The sequence below is a fragment of the Sceloporus occidentalis genome, unplaced genomic scaffold, assembly GCF_023333645.1.
Source record: "Sceloporus occidentalis isolate IW3139 unplaced genomic scaffold, rSceOcc1.0.p SCAF_19, whole genome shotgun sequence".
NCBI lineage: Eukaryota > Metazoa > Chordata > Lepidosauria > Squamata > Phrynosomatidae > Sceloporus > Sceloporus occidentalis.
The window spans coordinates 2920895-2944694 of record NW_028316999.1 but is presented as its reverse complement, the minus strand read 5'-3'; the positions used below and the strand labels follow the sequence as shown (position 1 = coordinate 2944694).

Genomic DNA, 23800 nt, shown 5'->3' with positions numbered 1-23800 from the left:
ACAAAGGGCTTTGTCAAATTCTAATAAACTCTGTGATATTTGACCGATCAACCTCTTGCTGTTAGCTTGCGGGTTTGGGTTCATTAGGATTAATCTATCAAAAGATTCCTGGCTGCAGTTCTAAAGCACAGTTGGAGTAAAGCAGCAGCTACTACTTTGACCTCTGATTTAAGATCAAATCTGTAATAGTGCTCTGGGGTGGACAGTCGCTGAGTTGCATACGATTTCCAATCTCATAGGTTCTTAAAGGCTTATAACTCCGCTGGTCTGCCAAACAATCTCTCCATTGTTACTGGTCTAACTTGGGAAAGAAAAAAAAAACAAAAAACCTAAGGTAGGAACCCAAACCACTACACAAATGTTAAATAACCAGATTTGTTACTTTAACAGTGGAAACAACAATAAAAATTCATTACATAAAGTGTGAATTTGGCAAACCTCGCTTTCTGTTTTTAATATATATAATAATAGATATCCATTCTTCCTGATCACTCTAGTGTCCCTGGGAGACTTTTAAAGAAACAATGCACGCTAAAGTACTTTATAAGCATTTTCTACACTAGCAGCTGCCGCTTGAGCTCTAGAACTCCATTGTCTCGCCTTCTCCACCGTCCTACATTTAGCAAAAATCAATGGAAGCGCCTGGTAGGCGCAATCTGATTGCTAACTTTTGAAATTCATTTTGGGACCCAACAATGCAACAAAACGTCTTGTCCTCTCTATTACTGGCAGTGAACAATGTGTGAAATATTCTTTTAAAAGAACTGTACCATCTAAACTTCTAAACTACTTCGCATTAGAAAATAAATAGACAAAATAAAATAGAGCATTATAGAGAGTATAACGATTTCTCCTTTAATCTGTTTATGCACAGCATTAGGGTAAAATAATGGTAATTAATATTTTTTTTTTCTACAGTTAGTTGGATAAACTATTATCTGTATGTCACACCAGACCTTCATACGCGAACTGGAGCCAAGGGCACTCTAGACTAGTCAGTGATCTCATGATGCCCTCTAGGCAGTATTAATGTCCATCTTTACTTTTATTTATTTTTATTTTTTTTCTACCAATCCCTCATGAGCTTACCTCACCCCTTAATGTTACTTTTTACTTGGTTCTGTAAATTATTGATCAGCGGGAACAGTTAAATAATTTACAGTGCACACTTCTAGAAGGACGTTTAGGATGAAGCTGAATAAGTTGAAAGATCACTTTAGGGCTGTAGTCTTCCCTTTAGGCAAACATTGGACGGTTTTCTCCAAGATTGTTGTGCATTCCTTATAAAACACATATGATGTATTCATGGCCTTAGTCTTGGACCTGTCCGTATTGACATATATGTATTTTATTTAGCTTACGGTGTTCTGTACATTTATTGCTATTGTCGCTGTTTGGCTTGGTTACATCATACTTTTCTAGATAGAAAAAAGCCACATCTGGTGACACCTGTGAAAAGTGGATTTTCCAGACATAAAACAGATGTCCTAAACGGCAAGCGGTTTTAATAGAGCATACAGGTTTTACGCTAATAAAAAATAAAAAAAAAGACAATCTGACATCATTTAGTTCAGGGCACAAAAACCAAATCACATTAAATGTTATTCTGTGCAACCTCCACCAACGCTACTGTGTACAGACAACACGTTCATGTTCTGGCTACATTCCTGTCATTCTGTTGAGAATAAATTTTAAAGATCCGTTAGGACTTCAAATAGTAATGTTATTGTGTGCAGTCATTTTCATTGGATTGCTGTAATTATTCCTTTTCGATAAATTACTCCTAAAATGATGGGTTGTTTTTGGGTTAAGGGCTGCTGCTGTAAGTTTTGATGCACAAAGCAGAGCAAGGCACATCTCTGCAATTATAAAACAATCCCTGACTTACTGCAATGGTATACCAAAATATATGGTGTGTCATAAGATACATTTAATGAGACTGACTCATCAACAATGACAAATAAACATTTAACGAGGGATACTTACAAAATCAACTATACACGTATAGGGCATGGCTGCTTTAAAATAAGGGGCCGCCCTGCGTGTGTTTATTTTTACATATTTTTTTTTTAGAATTTATTAGGAAAAAGTTGTGAGATATAGTTGCCCATTGCCAAGAGTTGAGCTCGGCAAAGTATAAATACATGGAGACTCTACAAAATAAAAAATGTGAAAAAAAACCTACAGGATGATCAGGCTTCCTGTAGCGCCACTGCTCGTTGGGGCCATTTAAAGGGATTTCACTGATCTCCTGATCCGGCCCATTAACTTTATAGACGACTGTGCCGAAGTGGCACAGCCTCCATGGTTTTATACCCCTGGCATTGCCGCATCCTTTAATGACGGAGCACCGGGATATGACATCAGCATGGTGCGTGATATACACTAAATGCTTAAGATGATTGAATAGAGATTGCAGATCCCGGTCTTAAGGAGGTTACAGCACTTCTTTGTGGAATAAATAGCAATAATTCAAACTGAATGCATGCATGTGTTGTGTGCTCCTCCTGAGAGGGTAAAACTTCACTTTGATCTGCCCCTGCATTGTATTCGGTGATTGAGAAAGTGTCAGGACTTGCATGGTGGTTGGGGTCCTGGCGTGTCATTTGTCTTCAAAGAGCGGCTGCATGCATTTTAAACTTCCTTTTAATCAGCGTGTTTATATGAATTTAGCTGCTGTTTTGACTAGTGCTTGTGGAAGAAAAAGGAAAGATTCGCACGTTCGTGTTTTCTTCCGCTGCAGGGTTTTTACTTTTTTTGCTCGCATGAAAGTGTGTTAATCTGATTTCAGGTGGTGAATTCGAGTTTATAGCCTAAGGGGAAGGAAAGTGCAAACTCTCTTGATGGTTTTTAGATCTGTGAAAACAGATCCCATTCTTTCTGAAATAAGGACTTAAGCATAGAGAAGATTTTAGCATTACTAATTTCAATTGTTTTATTTGAATGCATATCAACGCACCTTGACACATTTCTACATACTGTTTATTGTTTCCATACCACTGGGTCTCCCCTCTCCCTCGCTTGTTCGTGTGTTATTTTGTACTTTGAAATGCATAGCTGTAGGGTTATTAGCCATATGATTTGGAAATATATATGTATTTCCTTTCTAACTGATGCCTTAATTTGACATAAATCCTTATCCCCAACACCTTGGCTTTATCTTCTCACTGTTAAAAAGAACATTCGCCATCATATGTACTTTAATGTATCAGATACCCGAGAGGTTCCTTTTAAATTTTTATTGTGTCCCACTTCAGAAGCATGTGTGCCCCCCCCCCCGGACCTCGCTGGGGGCTGTGACCTGCAGCTTCTCATTTGATTTTTTTTCTTAAATAAATGCATATGAAAGTTCTTACAAAGTACTTTTATACACATTTTGTTGGTTGATAATAGACAATTGAACTTTCCCCAAATGGGAGGTATAATTCAGCAAATAATGTTAAAGGCCAGAGTGTCCTGTGTTCCAGGTTGAACATTCTATCTACAGATCATGATTGAATAGTTTTGGCATTTATTCATATACACTCATTGTGCCTGGCTTGCTAGTAACATTTTAGCATTCTTTATTGTTTCCAGTGCCAAAGTGATTTACAAGTAGCTCTGGAAGGGAACGTCCCTGCGGAAATGACGCTGATGTTATTTTAGTTAGTGTGTTTATTCAGGGCCACCAATTGAAGATGGCACCCAGCCTTGAGGAGCACACACAGCGGCCTGTTTAAGGCCATGCAGGTTGTCTGATGAAAGACTGGTCTTCGCTTTGTCAGTAGGAGACACCTTTGCTGGATCAAAGATGAAAAATAAAATGCCAAGCTCTATATGTTAAATAAGTCCATGTCATTGTGTAAGCAATAAATATTATTAAAACTCCAGCATATATGTATACTATTATTATTATTATTATTATTGGCTGCCACTGTAGGCAGTCATAATAATAAGGAAACTTTCTTTGCTGAAGCATCACACTGAGCTGATTTATGGCATTGCTAAAGTAACCCTGCTTGTCGGGGTCTGAGTGATTTAGAGTGAGCCATTCTGTTGTTTCCCACGTGGCAGCGTGATGAGTAGTCATGATGTTAGTGTTGTAGACTGAGCTCAAATAACTAGATTACCTATATAAATCGCTAATATGCAACTGCCTGAAAACGTTATATTTTGTTGAAACTACAACTGTCATAAAAATATACAACGTTAAATTAATTTTTAATGAGATACTAGTAAGAAAAAAAACAACTATCTGGGTATAACCTAAATATATCCAGATATTTGTGATTATTAAATTGCTGAAATGATCAGGACGGATCTTCACTTTGACGGGATGACCTTTTAAACAAAACATCTATACAACAACTACACTGATTGCCAAACAAGCACAAGCTATAGGTAGTGTTAATTAAAAGCAGTGGTGGTGAAAGTTGCCTTTAAGGATTACCTGACAGATATTTCTAAGTTCCTTGGCCGAGAAAGTTAATGTTTGGTCAAATAGCTAAAAATTAAATTTTTGGGTTCCATGATTATAACTAGAGATAATAACTGCATTTAGACCACATGCTGCATTCATTCACATATCCCAGTAATTTGGTTTTAGTTTTTATTTATTTTTTTAAATTTGATTGAAAATTTCAGGCATAGAATATGATACATGTACAGTCCATTATTTATATTGCCTGTGTAAATCTATCACATGTCACCAAAACATACGGAATGGCACCAAAGTAATCTGCAACTACTTCCTAGCACTAGTCTCAAAACCTTAAAACACCATCGTTTGTTTAAAACATGGTCCGGAAAAGAATGAATGGAGTAATATAACATTTCTATCAGTCTTTTTATCTCATTAAAAATTAATTTAATGTTGTATATTTTTATGACAGTTGTAGTTTCAACAAAATATAAAGTTTTCAGGCAGGTACATATTAGCCATTCATATGGGCAATCTAGTTATTGAAGTGCATTCCAGCATTTGTATAAATTGCTGTAAAGTTGCAAGCGGCGTGTGTTGCCCTTAAAGACACAAGTGGGGCCCGGTATCCTTTGAAAATACTTTTTTTTTTACAATTTCACAATTAAAGGAGAAACATTATTATGAATATATTGTGTGATATCAATCAGTTACAAGGCTGGACATATTAATGTAGTATTAAAGAACCAGAAATCGGTATAGGGCCATTACTACCTGGCTACAAAGATTTGTCATCTAGTTAGATATATTTTAGTGATTCTTATTGATTTCTAGTCTTTGAGCTCCGAAAGTTTCCATGTGTGTTGAACACCCCCCCCCCCCCAATGTCCTAATGCTGACCAACTGTTGTCATTTAAACTTAGTTCTCATTTGATTTGTCGTTCTTGAACCCCATAATTGAAGGTTAAGCTCAGCCTTCTCCTTACCACCTGTATGAAATCTTATGTGTATTAAATGTACACAGTAGACAAAAGTATTATTTTTATAAACAAACAAGAAAGGGTGAAATCTGCTTATTGATCATGATGGCAGCAGTTAAAAATGAGCCTGCAGATTAGATCAGCTTGTCAGCATACAGAAAAAAAATATCAAAAAACACAAAGCACAAACTGTGATAGTGTCTCCTTTAAAGAAATGAAGTTGACAATGTTGCATCTCTGGTATACATGCCTCTGGAAGACGTGTATATTATTAATTTAACATCTTGACACCCCAATTAACATTAGCAAAAAATAATAATAAAAAGTGGCTTTTAGATAAATGTGGCTTCTAGAACAAAAAAAATGTATGCGAAGGATCACTGTAATCAGGCAGTGCTGCAGAACATAAATTGGGTCATTGAAAACCTAAGAAAAATTGCAAAAATATATATATATTTTTTAATATTAGTACTATCCATTTTTATATTTATTTCTGTTATTTGAAATGAATACCCTACTTGTCATGAACAAAACAATGTCTAATTTGTACAAGCACATCAAGAATGCAAAATGGTATTCGTGGTTTATCAAACATGGTAAAAAAAAAAAAAACTCTGCTCCTTAGGCTATGAAAATCCCACGTCCTGAAAGGGTTTTGGTATAAATTACTAGTGATATAATCTAGATGCTGACTCACATTTAGAAAGGCTTCTCTTACTATTTGTAGTGTGGGAGAAAGTATTATGTTTTTCCATTACGTTACCCTTTTCATGTCATTAGCTGGTAAAGGGAATTTGTCACTAGGGTAACTAAGTTCTAATGGTCACTTGTTTACTTGCTGTTTTTGGAACTACGTAGCTGGCAGCCTGGGAGTTGGTAAATTGATAGCCGTGAAGAAGCTGGGGTCAGTGATCGTGCAGAAATGGCTGATTAGGAGAGATGTTTTGAGCCCGTAAAGCATCGTGTTGATAAATAAAAAGCAGAATTTTATTTTGTTTAGTTAAACCTGGGGTTTTAAGTGTTTATTTCAAATGTCTTGTGTGTTTGATTTGACAGAATATGTAGAGACAGAGGATTGTATCCCAGAATCAGTGAGTTGGCTTTTATGTGTCTGCCGTTAATTATTTTACCTTAAGTCTGGCTTAATTTATTTTATGTGTATCGGATTGAAGGGGCTGTCTGGTATGGTACTCCAATATACACCGTTCAGCCATAACATTATGACCACCTGCCTAATATTGTTTAGGTCAAAACAAAAACAGCTCTAACTCGTCAAGGCATGGACTCCACTAAACATCTGAAGGTGTGCTGTGTTATCTGGCACCAAGGCATTAGCAGCAGATCCTTTAAGTCCCTTAAGTTGCAAGGTGGGACTTGTTTGTCCAGCACATCCCACACATGCTCGATTGGATTGAGATCTGGGGAATTTGGAGGCCAAGTCAACACCTTGAACTCATTGCTGTGTTCCTCAAACCATTCCTGAACCATTTTTGCTTGGTGGCAGGGCGCATTAACCTGCTAAAAGAGGCCAATGCCATCAGGGAATGTCGTATCCATGAAAGGATGTACAAGGTCTGCAACAATGCTTAGGTAGGTGGTACGTGTCAAAGTAACATCCACATGAATGGCAGGACATTGCACAAAGCATCACACTGCCTCCGCCGGCTTGCCTTCTTCCCATAGTGCATCCTTGTGCCATGTGTTCTCCAGGTAAGCGACTCGCACACCCGGACATCCACGTGATGTCAAGGAAACCGTGATTCACCAGGCCAGGACACCTTCTTCCACTGTTCCATGGTCCAGTTCTTATGCTCACGTGCCCTTTGTTAGTGGACAAGCAGCCCCATACCTTTCTATCACAACCAGCATTAACTTTCCCCCACGTGTATCCATGATCCTTGACGGCCCATGACCCTGTCGCTGCTTCACTGCTTTTCCTTCCTTGGGCCGCTTTTAATAGGTACCAACCACTACAGACCGAGAACATCCCATTTTTTCCTGTTTCTAACTCATCAACTTTGAACAAAATGTTCACTTGCTGCCTAATATATCCCACCCACTGACAGGTGCCATGATAACAAGATTATCTGTATTACTCACTTCACATGTCAGTGATCATAATGTTATGGCTGATCGATGTACACTTGACATGAAACTAGGGCTAGGAGTGTTTCTTTAATGCAGCGCGGGTGGGTATCTCAGGAGGGATTGATTTCCTTGCCATCTCAAGATTGATTTAATTAGATCGTATATATTTAAGGTCATATATTATTTTATGATTGCTCCAGGTTCTGCTTCACATAAAACTACATCGTCATGATTTATGCATAATTTCACTCACTGGTTTATAAATTGGCAGTAGGAAAATTATTTTGATATGGATGAGGGGTTGGAGATGATGATGGGGTGCTGCTAAAATCTAACCTCCAAGTTTTTTGATAACAATTTAACAGCATGATGCAAAATAAATGTAAATGTTCAAGCAGTAAGATAACTTCTATAATGAATTAAAAAAAACCTTTCTTTCAGAGTATGGACCAGCTGCTTCAGACTGAAGTACAGTCACCAGTTTCACAGCTTGCCACAAAGGTATGGTGTATCTCAATTATTACATTTCATTATTGAAAGTACAATTCCCTTGTATGAATTTTTTGTGAACATTGTTCCTGTTAATTATCTAAAATCTGATCAAAACAACAAAAATTGATCATCTGATCATAGAACAAAAATTAAGTGTAGTTATCATACACCACACATGTGACTAACTCACCACTTGTTCCTCTGCCACTTTAAAGATTTTAGTAAACCATTTTCAGGGTTAGAATTATGACTCATCTGGCACAAGTCTTAGTGAATTCCTACCTCGTGATGTTGGCCACGGAGATTGTTGGGATATGACATCATATTCCGGGGTTAAACAGAAGAGATCTAGACTTTTTTTTTTTTGTCGTCCAGGGGCTAGGTCTCAGCGCTGTATATAAAAATTGTTACGAAGACTTAAAATAATGCTGTTAAATATTTTAATCCTTGAGCATCCATATTAAATAGATTTTTTGGGGTGACCTAAAGTTAGGGTGTTTGGTGGATTGAGTTAATATAACAGAGCTAGAACATATACACATTGCCATTATTCATATGCCTGAAAACATTACATTAAACGAAAACTGGAACTGATGATTGATTGATATGATTGATATTTTAAAATGTAATTGATACTAGAAGGAAAAATGTGTGTTAATGGTATTGTCAATAGTATATTGTGATTGTAAATGATAATTTTCGATCTCTTCTAAATGTACAGAGCACCAACAGTTTCCATGGTGCTATTACAATTAGGTCATTGTTGGGATGTATTTCCCTTCTGTAAATATATTTTTGATGACCATCACTTTTAATTGTTTAGTCATTTCCTTGATTCATCTCCACTGCTAATTTACATGGATTTTGGACATTACCAGTAATGTAATATATGTATAGGTTTTGTGGGGCTGTTACTGTGCTGAGTTTACTGTCTGACGGCCCATTAAAGAATAATGCATATTAAAGTACTGTGCTGTCCTGTTGCTGCAGCTTTCCTCCTCCTTGGTGGTCTCAGATTTCGTGGCAGGAAGGTGTTCCCATTCACTTCAGTAGGAGTGCTTGCCGCACACAGGGGTCTTAATAGATGCCACTGCATTTGCTGAGCTTGCGCTGGAGCTGGAAGTAGATACATCATGTGCATTGAGATGTGTTCAGCTTAATACATGTACAGCACATAAAATAGCTAGAAGGCAAGGGATCGGGCAAATACATATGGGAGGATTCTGTAGAACCCTTCCATGCATTTGTAAAAGGAATCACACAGCTAACCACACAGTGTGTAATGGCTGTAGTGTGCCTTGGAATAACCTTTTATTAGTCTTTGTTTTGTGAATAACTAAAAAAAATCCTCTCTACCACAATTCCTAACAGTGGCCGTCAATCCTATTACTATAGGTTTCTATTCTTCCATAATAGATAAAATGTTGAATGTACTGAGAGTGTCTGTATGACTGAGCTAAAGCTAGCTTTCTAGCCCTAAAATTGTAGAATGTGTCTGTTGAGAACCATTCAGTAAACTTGTGTTTGTTTTATAATTTTGAAAAACTTTTCTCTTTTGCATATATGCAAATGAGACGTTGTGTCTCGCATGCTCTCGCTCACCAATATAACTAATCAACATTCCATATAGATTTATGTACAAGTCGCTTGAAATATTTAACAAATGCCCCTGACAAATACCTTGAAATTTAGTAGATTGTCACAACAAGGAGGCAATGCAATGTTTGAGAAGGAAGATGCAATCTTTAACACTGTTGGGCTTACAGAATTGGGTTTGAATTAGGGCTGCAACAACTAATCGATAAAATCGATAATGAAAATCGTTGCCAACGAATTTCATTATCGATTAGTTGAATCGATTTTTATCGATTATAAAATGAGGTTTTTTTCAGAGCTCTGAAAAATACCCCTCATTATATAATCCGTTTCAGTGACTCACAGCAGCAGCTCCTACTTACCAGTCCCTCCCTGTAATCACTGTGACAACTGGCCCCGCCCCCTTCCTTCTCCCAGAAGGCCAGAACCACATGGCCATGACACTCATCTAACTGTAAGTATAAAATTAATATTTGGGCTGCTGAAAGTTAGGGGAGGTGGGGTTTAATTTAGGGGCAGTTATGGTTAATGGGGTGTTTAGGGTTAACTTAGGGGAAGTTATGGTTAATGGGGTGTTTAGGGTTAATTTAGGGGCAGCTATGGTTAATGGGGTGTTTAGGGTTAATTTACGGGCAGTTATGGTTAATGGGGTGTTTAGGGTTAATAGGAGCAGCTGTGGTTAATGGGGTGTTTGGGGTTAATTTGAGGCAGTTGTGGTTAATGGGGTGTTTAGGGTTAATTTAGGGGCTGTTGTGGTTGATGGGGGTCTTTAGGGTTAATTTAGGGGATGCTGTGGTTAATGGGGTGTTTAGGGTTAATTTAGGGTAGTTGTGTTTGATGGGGTATTTAGAGTTAATTTAGGGGTAGTTATGGTTAATGGGGTGTTTAGTGTTAATTTAATGATGAGGACTGAGGGTTAATTTAATAAAGTTAACTTAAGGCGCAGTTAGAGATAAAGGGGGGCAGACTAAGGGGAATCTAAATCCTGGGGGCAGTGAAGATTTACCCAGTACTTATTTATAAAAGTATGGTGTCAGTGTGATGCGAACAGGTCTGTGACTCTGAGGGGACTATGAGATATCTGGGGGGGTATAAGGCATATCTGGGGAGGATGGAGTGACATATCTGGGGGTATAAGGCATATACGGTATATAAGGCATATGTGGGGAGGGCAGCGTGGCATGTCTGGGAGGCAGTGTGGCATGTCTGGGGAGGATGGAGTGGTGTATCGGGGTATAAGGCGTATCAGGCACAGTGGCATATGTGGGGGTAGAGTGGAGTGGCATATGTGAGAGGCAGCGTGAAGTGGAATATGTGGGAGGCAGCGTGGAGTGGAATATGTGGGAGGCAGCGTGGAGTGGTATATGTGGGAGGCAGCGTGGAGTGGCACATGTGGGAGGCAGCGTGGAGTGGCACATGTGGGAGGCAGCGTGGAGTGGCACATGTGGGAGGCAGCGTGGAGTGGCATGTCTGGGAGGCAGCGTGGCAAGCCTGGGCTCAAATGTGCATGTGGGAGGCAGCGTGGCATGTGTGGGAGGCAGCGTGGAGTGGAATATGTGGGAGGCAGCGTGGCATATGTGGGAGGCAGGGTGGAGTGGTATATGTGGGAGGCAGGGTGGAGTGGAATATGTGGGAGGCAGGGTGGAGTGGTATATGTGGGAGGCAGCGTGGAGTGGTATATGTGGGAGGGAGCGTGGAGTGGTATATGTGGGAGGCAGCGTGGAGTGGTATATGTGGGAGGCAGCGTGGAGTGGCATATGTGGGAGGCATCGTGGAGTGGCATATGTGGGAGGCAGTGTGGAGTGGCATATGTGGGAGGCAGCGTGGAGTGGCATATGTGGGAGGCAGCGTGGAGTGGTATATGTGGGAGGCAGGGTGGAGTGGCATATGTGGGAGGCAGCGTGGAGTGGCATATGTGGGAGGCAGCGTGGAGTGGCATGTCTGGGAGGCAGCGTGGCAAGCCTGGGCTCAAATGTGCATAAATTGGGGGGGCTGGTTGGGAAATAAAGACAAGAAATGCATTTTATCAGTTGTTTTTTTTTATTCTGTGTTTGTATTTAACATCATTTGTTTATTAAATTATTTTAAATAAATGAAAAATGTACATTCATTTTTTTATCCGATTAATCGAAAAAATAATCGGCCAACTAATCGATTATGAAAATAATCGTTAGCTGCAGCCCTAGTTTGAATCTTCTGGGGCACTAATTTTTGACGCCGTCACTTAAATTCTGCCGTTATTAGCGTAGTCGGGGATTTGTGGTGATATTCAAAGATTATTTAGCAGCCTTAATGAGTTACTTACTTAGAAATTGTAATTTCGCTTTCCTGCTTGATCATCGTATTGGAACTACACTGATAGGCCATGTCGGCTTTGATGCTGTGATCTCCATGCTATCAGGCACGAGACAAGGGAGTAGCTGATAAAGGTCACGGTTGATTTCCTAATACTGTATAACCCAGGATTATTGTTCTGTAGATTTCCTCTTCCGGATTTACTTAATCTGCTTTCTTAGTGATGTTGTTAATTTATTTATCGTTTTATCATTTGCAGATTATATTTATAAACATCCCAGAGCTAAATCAACTTCTAGCAGAATTAAACATTGTGACTACCCACTGAGTTAGGTTAGATACAGCCTGTTGTTTAGATGGTTCAAACCAACTTCATCCCGAAGCTCATCCTGCGTATAAATAAATATATGATAAATTAACCCTTTTTTTAACATTTCTGCTGTTTATGTTTAGCCATACTCTTCTGCTTTTTCATTTTGTGTACCCACACAAATTATATATTTTTTCCAGACAAGAAGGTCTTCCTTTAGATACCATTATTTTGATCACACCATATAATGTGGTAATATTAACATATGGTGAAATTTTTTAAAAAAATACCCAGTTTTCTTTCTTTTTTCTGTAAATTTATAGGGCAATAAGTAGCATATTGCTATTTTAAAACGGTGTAAAAGGCCCTTCTTCAGTTCTATGCTTTTTTTTTTTTTTCTTACTTTTGTACTTTGGCAGCAAGAAAGTGTATTTTTTTTTGTTTTTTTTTATAGTTTTTATTTTTATATTTACAGGTCTCCATTGCCCTGCATTGCTGATCACGGTACCTGTGATCAGCAATAGAGGCAAGCTGTGACAAGCTTAGAGGTGTCAGGAGGGTCTGGACAGACTCTTGGAACCTTTCTATTTTATTGCTTCTGGCCAGCAGTGGTAATGACATGCTGCCTTCACCAACACCGCCTGCGAAGAAAGTGATCGTTGATTGCTTCCTAAGCTCTTTCCACCAGCAGGGTGGTGCCGTATTAGAAAGGCATACAGCCTTTCAATATGGTGAATGTGATTACTCCGGAGATTATTATTTTTTTGTGTTGCTGAATGCTTCGATATTGAGGCATTGCAGGAGCACCAGCTGAACAAAGAAAAGGATAGTTGATTGTGCCAGGGAGGCTAGAGGGCAGGGCCCTCTCCTGAGCCAACAAAGTAAGGCAAAGGGGAAGAGGTATTGGGTGGGAGAGGGGTACGGTTCAGATGATATTTTACACCCCCCCAAAACAAATCCTGTGGACGCCTAAGAGCATCATACCTCTCTTGGATATTTTGACACTCTCATTTTGGTGAAAGCTGTCTTATAAGGAGCAGTGAGTATCAGAAAAAATGCTTTATCACAGAGAAATAATTAGTAATGCAGGCTTTGCCACCAAAAATAGCCCGATCACATATTGAAAAACGAAGCAAGAAACACAAGCTGTGATGATGTAGGTAACGGTTGCTTCGTAGCAGGTGGTCTCCAGCTGCCTAGTCCTGCATGAAATTCACGGGAAGTGGTTTATAATGGCTGAACAATTGCTCTGGAAAAAAAAGCACCAGGATTATATGATCAAGTCTCTGGTGCTTATCTATTATTAAGGTGCTGCGAGGTAACGCCTGCTCATCAGACAGAAGGAAACCTTGCGCCCTAAGAGGATTGATTACCGTAGGGTAATTGCATGCTCTATTCCTTTATTACCATTTATTGCTGAGTGATCTTGTTTCATTGGGTTTTTTCCCCCAAGTGTCACACTGTGTAGTTATGTGGGGTTTTTTTTTTGTTTTTTTTTAATTCTGTGTAAGCATCTCCCTGTGTATTAATTATGGCTTTTTTTTCTTCTTCTTTTCTCTTTTAAGCTTCACAATGTGTGGTTGGTTGGTTGTTCTTTCCAGATATATATCTTTTTATACATACTTGGACCACTCAAAGCAATATTTTTCTCAGCACAAGTAAAATATAAATGCATGTTGTATTCTATTTTCTTTTGGCAGTAGCATTAAGATGAATAAATGAATCAATAATTTCCTGTTTTTGCTGTGATAAAAGTACAAAGCTGTTTTTAAAGAGATTACTTTAGCCTGGTTTGAACTGTTGGCAACTATTTTTTAATTCTATGGTTATATATATATATTTTCAACGTGTATGTGTGTGTATATATATATATATATATGTATATATATATATATATATATGTATATATATGTATATATGTGTGTATATGTATAAATATATGTGTGTATATGTATATATATGTGTGTGTATGTATATATATACATAATTACTTTAAAATGCAAACCTAGATTATTTACAAAACATTGCCCAAAGTATAACAAATTAATTTTTGTCTCTTGAGTGGTGTGGTTTTTTTTTTTGTTGTTTTTTTTTAAAGCAACATGTGTTGGGAAGTGACAGAATTGCTGAATTCGTTGTCATTGTTGACGTTCGTCAGTTGAGCATTTCGGCGACAGGTTCATTTCAAGTGATTTGTGAATGAAAGGTCCAAAAAGCAGATTATTTTTTTTTATTCCCTGCTGATTCATAACCAAGCAGTCAAGACTACTTTGTGAAATTCATTAAATCTTATGGTACATGGGGAGTCTCTCATGAATTATATAACAGTACTCATTGGGCTTTATTAACTAAATTATTACCTTTTCACTGTTTTAGCCATACACTATTGAAGGCCAACTCTTACGGGAAAATGCCCATGGCCTCTCCCTGCCATGTATTTCTCTTACTTGCAATTTTTTGATGGATTGGAGTCTTTATCCAGATGCTGGACATCTCTGGACATCAAAATTTAAGTAGTCTAAATGCTTAGACTGTCAGATCTAAAACTGTTATAGCTGTCATGTATGCTCCTTTTTTTGCACGATGCCATAGATAGAAGGAGAAAGTATGGAGATCGAGGATGTGTTGGGTGCTGTTTGGATCTAAGATTGCTATGTATCTGCTATGATGACTAATGCCTATATCTAATTCAAATAAGCACTTTGCTAATGTAAACAGTTTTTTCCTATCTCTATTCTAAGTATATTCTCAGAAACCAGAAGTGCTGTTCAAAATGTTGAAAGGTATGTGTATGTAGGTGTAGTGTGTTTGTTTTAAATTGGCATTGTATTGGCCAGCATCATCTTATTCTCACCCACCCAAAAAACATCCAGGATTAAAGTTCCACTTGTTAATTCAGCATAATTCTTAGCTATGTTTAGTTTTAGCAGTAGGGTCTGCATTTTAAACAGCATCATTATAAGCTGTTCCTAATGCTGCAGGAATGTTTTTTTTAAACATCCGAATGAGAACATTGTTCCACAGCCTTAAAATGAGAGTTTAGCAGAATACACCTGGTGTGTGTATCTGACATGGGGATTTTCAGTTGTATGGAGAAAAGGGATTAGGTTATAGAATAAACATTTCCAAATTTTTGACAAAAAGTCATATTAATCACAAATTCAAGTCTGTCTTTTTGTTTCCATAGCTTTTAAGATTATGTGAAAGCCCAAGATGAGCAAGCCTCCCATTTCCAACAATGGACAAATCCTGATGATTATTATCAAGGCTTCCATTTAAGCAAAATGGTTCCTTATTATATCACTTGCCATGAGGCTTCACTATACCTTTTAATTCTTCATGGGATGAGCAACAGAGTCATAAGACAAATTGTCAAATATGTCTCTAACGTTGTTGCACCCCCCTTTTATATTTATATAAAAAAAAAAAAAAACTCAAGGAAAGACTGAAGTCAGAATGCAATTGTCTAAAACATTACCCTTCACTGGAACAAAGAGGCCTAGCCCAACCCCTGAAAAACAGCCCAGACCATCATCCCTCCTCTACCAAAATTTACAGTAGGCACCATGCATTTGAGTAGGTAGCACTGTCCTGGCATCTGTCAACCCCAGATTCGTTCATCAGACTTCTAGGTAGCGAAGGGTGATTCTCCAGAGAACACGTTTCCACTGCTCCATAGTCCAGTGGAGTTGTGCTTTACAGTAATCCAGCTGACGATTGGCATTGTGCACATGGATCTTTGGCTTGCTTACAGAAGCTCAGCCATGAAGACCTATTTCATAAAGATCCAGATGCACAGTGCTTGTGCTGATACTGCGTCCAAAGGCAGTGTGCGTGGTCTAACGCTTCACGGCTGGGCTGTTGTTACAGCTAGACTCTTCCTTTTTACAATAACAGCACTTACAGTGGACTGGAGCAGATCTAGCAGGGCAGACATTTCACAAACTGACTTGTGGCAAAGGTAACATCCTATGACAGTACTATGTTTAAAGTCACCGAGCTCGTCACTACAACCCATTCTATTAATATTGCTTGTCAATGGAGATGACATCCCTATGTGCTTGACACCTGTCCGCAATCGTTGTGGCTGAAGCAACTAAATTTAATCATTATGAGGGGTGTCCACATACTTTTGGTCATATAGGGTATATACAAAAGCTACGTTGGAATGTAGAATTTAGCTCCTGAGCTAGTATTTATGTTAAAGTCTCAAACACTGCTGGGTCTGTATGTGGTTGTGCAAAGTATGTAAGGCATTGGAATAGAGCATTATTTCAGTAATGAGCTTGTGGTAATGTCACTCTACCAAGTTAGCAATTAAGGCTTCAATCTTGTTACTGTTTATTGTTGATAATCTAATTGGGAAGTAATGTGTGAATCTACCCGGCCAGATTTAAGATTAAATCTTAAATTGTGGATTAGGTTTATTGGTAACGCGTTACGTAAATCAATATATAACACTGACAATAATAAAATCGTGTTGGAAGTTAGCACTTGTGCTTATAAAAAGAGGCTTACTTATCATCCATTATTTTAATAACAGATTCCAAAGGGCTGTGCATAAACATGACAATTTATATTCTAAGAACAAAGACTATCTTACTTCTTTTTACACATTAGTATGTCTGTGTATGTATTAGAGAATGTATTTTCCAATTTTAGAAACACCTGGGGTTTATATACAAATATTAGAAAAACTTTTTAAAAAAGGTATCTCGTAGCTTTAATGCTTTCAGTGCTAAGCACATATGCGATACGTGGCTGGTTAAAGTGTACCCATACAGCAAGCCACAAAGCCCATACATAGTGGCACTGTGGGGGTCCTCCTATTCTGAGCACCTATTCTGCACCCACCCTTTCCAGAGGAAGTCTCATGTTTAACAGAAGCCCAACAAGTAGAGTTAAAGAGGAACGCATTGTGTTTACAGTTAAATGCAAAGGTTTCCTCTACAGAGAAGAGAATGCTACAGATTGGCCGGATACCATCAGGCAACTTCTCTAAGACTAAAAGTAATGTCAAATTAAAATACAATACTTCCCAGCAGGCATCGGTCCATGAAGCAGACGACTTAATGTAGCAAGAACTACACCCAGTAACACTATCCATATGCAAAAACTTTCCGTGATTCATTTTAGGAGATGAATGATGGCTAGACAACTAGGTCAGAGCCTCTCCAAAACTGCAGCTCTCTTGGGGTGTTCCCGGTCTGCAGTTGTCAGTACCTATCAAAAGTGCTCCAAGGAAGGAAAAGGGGTGAAGCGGCGACAGGGTCATGGGCGGTTGAGGCTCACTGATGCATATTTGGGGTGAAGGCTGGCCCGTGTGTTAAAATCCAACAGACGAGCTACTGTAGCTCAAATTGCAAAGTTAATGCTGATTCTGATAGAAAGGTGTCGGAACACTCAGTGCATCAATTTGTTCCGTATGGGGCTGCGTAGCTACAGACCAGTCAGGGTGCCCATGCTGACCCATGTCCACTACCGAAAGCGCCTACAGTGGGCACGTGAGCATAAGAACTGGACCACGGAGCAGTGGAAGAAGGTGACCTGGTCTGGTGAATCATGTTTTCTTTTACATCAAGTGGATGGCCAAGTGCGTCACTTAGAGAACACATGGCACTAGGAGGCATCCATGGAGACCCCACCTCATAATTTACAGGACTTAAAGGACCTGCTGCTAACGTCCTGGTGCCAGATACCACAGCACACCTTCAGATGTCTAGTGGAGTCCATGGCTCAAGGGGTCAGGGCAGGTTTGACGGCAAAAGGGAGGCCTATACAATATTAGACAGGTGGTCATAATGTTATGGCTAATCGGTGTGTGTGTGTGAGTATATATATATACTCATTCCTCACAATTAAAGACTTCTGGAACTTGGAGTGTTAAGGAATCATGATTTAAGGTGCTTTTTCTGTAAAGCCGATATCAAACACTTGAGCCTCTTGTGCAATTAGGTGCTAAGCAATTTGTTAATCTATTGGAAGGAAGAGCCAACTTTATCAGGATTACAGTCAAGTGTTTCAGAGATCAAACTAGGTCATACAGTTTTCGCAGATCAAAGATGTTGCCTTTTATACACCTCTATCATTAGTTAAAAGGGGTTGAAATATAAAGTAGAGTGTGAGAAATGAATATTGCATTCAGATCACTGCTGCTCTACAATGTTTTCTTATTTATTTACTAATGTGACAGTAATCATTTATGGTGTTTATTTTAGATAAGGGGAAATTTTAAACAGCTAGTAAACAAACAATCTTAAAAGTAAGATTTTCATAATTTCCTTTAAAACTTGTGTTTTACTTACCTGTCAATCCATCTGGTCCTTGGTGATAACTGCACAAGCCGATCTTTCGAGAGAAAACAGGTGGCAGGTTAGGCAGCATTTTGCTCTTAAAAACTTGATAATGATTGTGCAAACCTTACTTTTTATTTAAGAAAATGGTTTTTTTTTTCTACCACCTCTTAAAGAGCTGCTAATTGTAATTTATAATTGCCTTTTTCGGTAGTTTCTTTTCCATCTCAGTGCTGTATATAATGGACATATAATCGTCGTTAAGACCTTGTTGACTCTCCCCATGTAGCTATCTCGAACCATGTTGAAATGCCGTAAGCAATAGCTGAATATTGAGGATGTTGGATGAGGTTATGAAGCCCCGAAATATGAAAGTAAATTTGTTTACAAAAAATATTTAGAACTGTTGGTTTGGTTGATTAGTACTAATTCTGTTGCAAAAGTCTATTTAAAAAAAAATAAATGGGTGGTAAGCAACTAGGTTTCTAAGAAAAACGCATTAAAAATAGCGCCAATTATTTATTTTCTATTTCATCATTTTAGGATGATATTGCAGCGTCTTTACATTCTCAGGTTTGTCTTCGCAACTGTAACACACAACTTAACACAATATCAGTCTGTGGATTTAATTTCAGAGTCCTGTGTCTGAATGAAATGATCTAGCCAGATCAGTTTGCTTGGAGAAGATTAAAAGATAAGATAAGATAATTAAATAGTTTGAGCTATGATGACAATCGGAAGAACAGCAGAAAAAACACTAAGAGAAAACAAACTAAGAAGTGAAATTGTTGCTTGTCTTATTTATGTTCATGGAATTTCATGATGTAGCAGCACGGAGTCCATATATGACAACGTATATAAATAAGTATATTCCAATAAACAAGCGAAACAGAGAAATGTAACTCCTTAACTCCTACTGCCATGCTTGATATTCAATGACCTCTGACCCAGTTAGAAAGATTGTGATCTGAGTTCAATATATTTCTTATCTCCAGTATTTGGCATACATTATCACTTTATATTTTGTGGGAAATGTGAAATTGCATTGTCATTTTAATTTATATGATTTTTCACAGTAGATGACCTTGATAGAAATGGTTTCATTTTTTATGTGCTCAGCTGTAAAAGAATGTGATCTTTGAAATATCAACCCTAATAATAAAACAGAAGTACCAATGCAAAAATTTCAGCTGGAATCGGTAACACTACTTTATATCTCACTATTCAATATAATATTCTGTATAATACATTTGCCTAACAATATAAATAGCACGTTTACCTATTTAATGTTATTTATATATTTATTTATATATGTATTTATATATTTATGTATTCTCTATAAATCAATAATAATATTAAATATATTTAATATGCTTATTATTTCATTATTTTTGGTTTTGTTAATAACTGAAACTTCCTCACCTGACTGCCAAGGACATGTTTTTCCATGACAGGTGTGTACTTCTAACATAGACCATACGGTTAAATATTACACAGGTTATAAGGAAACGTTATTTTAGAACTCTGTTAGATTTCTCAAAAATATATCTTCTTTCAAATTCTATGACGCGTATATAAACCTCTTCATACATCATATATGACACCTAAACTTTAAACATCTGCTCATGTTTCCGCTTCTACTACTAATGTTATTCTATAAAAGCGGATTTTCCTTGCTCTCTAAGGGCTTGTCCAGAACTCTTTGGGCAGAAGTGCAGAGGTTGATTAAGTTGCTACTTTCTATTTAATGTTCATTGGATACACTAGAAATTCTTATGGAATATCATGTTAACACAATTAAAAAGACCGGGGCAGTCCTTCAAGACTTCATTTTGACCTCAAGTGTTCAATGAACTTTGGAAACATGGATGGCCAAAACTCCACTATTACCTTTTATACGCACCAAGCTTACATGCCTTTTCTTTCTTTCAAGACAAAGACACCTTCGTGGAAAACTTTTATGATTTCCTATGGGCAACCCTTTTATCAATACTTTACCAGAGTGCCAATGAGATTCAATCAAGAGAGTAATTGCGAATTCCGATTGGTTCTGTTTGTGGAATATAACACTGGATCCTTAAAAAAGTGAAGCATTGTTTTCTTTTTTTTTTTCTATATCCGGCTCTTAGATATTGGCAGAGGGGGCATGTAACATTATTGCTCTTATGATTGCCGCCATTCTTACTGTTAGTTATGTTTTTGTTTATACTATTTCTCTTTTATACAAGTGTTATTCTATGAAATGAGAGAAGCAAAGAAAATATCTTTCTTCAACTGGTCGAAAAGTTCAGATCTGACATCTGTTTGGTAATGAACCAGAATATTGATGTGCCAGTGTAGCCTGGCCTTTATATATTCTTTTATTCATTTATTTGTATTATGACACTTGTACATTTCTTCAAATAAAAAGTACGGGGGGGGGGGGACTACACAGGTTTAAAATAATGAAAAAGAAATAGAAAAATGTACGTTATTATGTATGGAGTGTGTTTCATCACATAACCTTTCTTGTAAGAAGTATATACTTATAGTGCCTACTTATTCAATGTATGGAAACTAGACCCAGTGGGCTTCCTGCTCAGCTCTCATTCACCTCAATGCAGTAATGCAGATAATCAATGTGGAGAGGATTACCAAAATTAGATGTCCCCTAAGCAGTTAGCAGGCGTGTCAGAGTTTGAGGTCACAGGAGAGATGTGGCTCTCTGCCCTAGTGCATTCCAAGCATACTTAATGTGATTAATGTAAAACACACAATCTGCCACTTACTGTGGATCTGTTAGTACAGACCTGAATATTGGTTGTGGTCGACTCAAACATTACTGGCCTTAGAGATACCATTGGAATGCTGTCTTTTCCGTCTTTCGTTAGCAAAAAAAGAGGTCAATCTCAGGGACATCTGATAAGGTCAAGAGATGCAACCTAGATTAAACTGTAGATGGCTTCAAGCCATTCGTAAGAACCAAAAAAAGCACCCAACAATTAAGAGACATATTTGGTATATAACTTCATACTGTTCTATGGTTTTATAATTTTAAAAGAACAAGACATCCACATGTAAAACCAAAACATGTACATATACTTTATAAATTCAAGTGCTCAGGTATAGCTGCTTAGCTTTTATCACATCTGAGTTGATATCATTGTCTAAAGCAACGTGCAAAATGAATGAGTGCAAAATAAGGTTTGGTACATTTCTTATTATGTTTTCAGGTTTAGGGATAACAGAAGAATTTAGTGGTTTATAGTATGATAAAGAAGAGGTGCAATAATATAATACATATAGCAGATATGCAGACATTGATTGGGGTAAAGTAGATATGAATATACTGGCAAAGGAAGTCTGTGCCCTGGAAAGTTTACAACCTATTTATTTTCTTTGAAGGAATGGTTTATGGTGCACATGCTTCATTTGCTTAACATTATTACAGCTGATTATGTACACTTATCCAAACATTGAAAAATTGTTATCATGAGTATAGTGGAGTAAGCACATTGCAAGCTAGCAACCAACTTAAGGGCCACCACTACCATAACATACCTATCTGGCAAAATTAATTATGTTCGAATACAAGCTTTATTACTTAACTGAATGACATTAGAGTGTGAGCTTTTTTGAGAGGGGCAGCATTTCACCTTTGAATGTCTTGGGCCGTCCTGTAGAGAGAGGGTATTTTCGAAGCGTATGGATTTGTACTTCCTGCATCCTCACAATATCTGCGAGAAAGTGATGAACCAGCTATCCACAAATGGAAAAAAAAATATATACACACACATACATTTCAATGTTTATGTAGATAAAGCACCCACTGTATATTGACGCATTTTGATTTATTGTAATCCCCCTGAAGTTTTAGCATTGCTGTGTGTGTACGCATTTATATTTGACTTAGTGTTATGTCATTATCCAATAGTTTTTACCCAGGATCATTTACATATTCTAACCATAAAAAAATATACCATAACTACTAACGCACAGTGCAAATGTTTTCATTTGGTGCCATTAAAGCATCTATCTTTATGATATTAAATTGCTTGACATACGTTAGCTGTAAGCAGACCCAGTCTGGCAGTTCCTGGAAATAGCTCTGTTTCACTTTACAGAAAAGAATTGTTCTGTAACGGGTCACAGTCTTAATCTGTTTTATAAACCACATTTGAAAGGTTTTGACAAACTGCGAGCAAGCCCCTGTATGATTTCTTGTGTGTCTCTATGGAAAGCAACTTTCACTCCACATTTCTATATTGAGTTTTGTTTTTTTTGTTTGGGGTTTTTTTTAGCCATGGCACTGCCCATTAGTGTTTGCAGTACAAAATACTTTAATACACTTTGTCTATGAATTTGTTCATAAATCATACATAGAGGTGTGTTTGATATAGTAATGAACACATATTACAAGGAGAGAACATCCCTGCCAACTGTGGTATGCCAGGTTTAGTTCATTATTTTGGGCCACCCTGGCAACATTTTTTTAATTATTCTTAGTTGCATTGTTCAAGTTTCTTCTCCTACGTTACAGTTTATGAACATGTTCTGCCACTCAGCACTTATATAGAAACTGTAGAGAAACCTTTAAAGGACGTTCATACGTTGGGTATGGAAAATTTCTACTTTCTCATGTTAATCAATAAGATCTATAACTTGACAGGAGACGTTGTGTAATGTTGGTGGCTGACTGTATTAGGGATATTAAAAGATTAAACTCTTTGGTTGTGCATCTACTCGGTAGACCAGGGGCGTCCAACATGCGGCAACCGATCTTACGCGAGCCGCACCTCAAGCCCTGCTACTTACTTGTGGGAGGGCCTTCTGGACTGCACAGAGGAAGCGGAGTTCACGTGACATCCTACTTCCTCTGTGCTTTAGCAGAGAAGGCAGAGGGAGGCCACGGCCCCTGCTGAAGTCTGTGAGCGGCATCGAGGAGCTGCAGTGCAGGTACGGGGGTGGGGAGGGTGTTTCAATGAGTGTGTGTGATTGAGGGAATGAATCTGTGAATGAATGATTATATGAATAAATGAGTGTGTGTGTGTGTGTGTGTGATAGCATGGATGTGTAAGTGCTGGAACCTAGGCATGATGGGACTGTGATTGCTGTTAGCAATCACACTCCTATCATGCCAAGTCAGCCAGTACATGCTGAAACCTGGCCAGCTGCCCCCCTTGTGTAGTGATGCTGCCAGCAGTATGGGGTCTGCACTTACAGCCACCCTGTACCAGCATGTACTGGCTGACTTGGCATCATAGGAGTGTGATTGCTAACAGCAATCACAGTCCCATAATGCCTAGGTTCCAGCATTTACTGGATGGATGTGTAAGTGCTGGAACCTAGGCATGATGGGACTGTGACT

At 38.1% G+C, this 23800-nt stretch overlaps 1 protein-coding gene across 1 annotated transcript in view; it reads left to right on the top strand.

Annotated features, from left to right (window-relative positions):
• Positions 1–23800, top strand: part of LOC149302317 (testis development-related protein-like) — a 50810-nt gene that overhangs the window by 12648 nt on the left and 14362 nt on the right. Inside the window, exon 4 of the mRNA XM_089482417.1 lies at positions 7909–7968. Coding sequence (XP_089338543.1) covers positions 7909–7968 — 60 coding nt within the window. The remainder of the gene's footprint in view (positions 1–7908; positions 7969–23800) is intronic.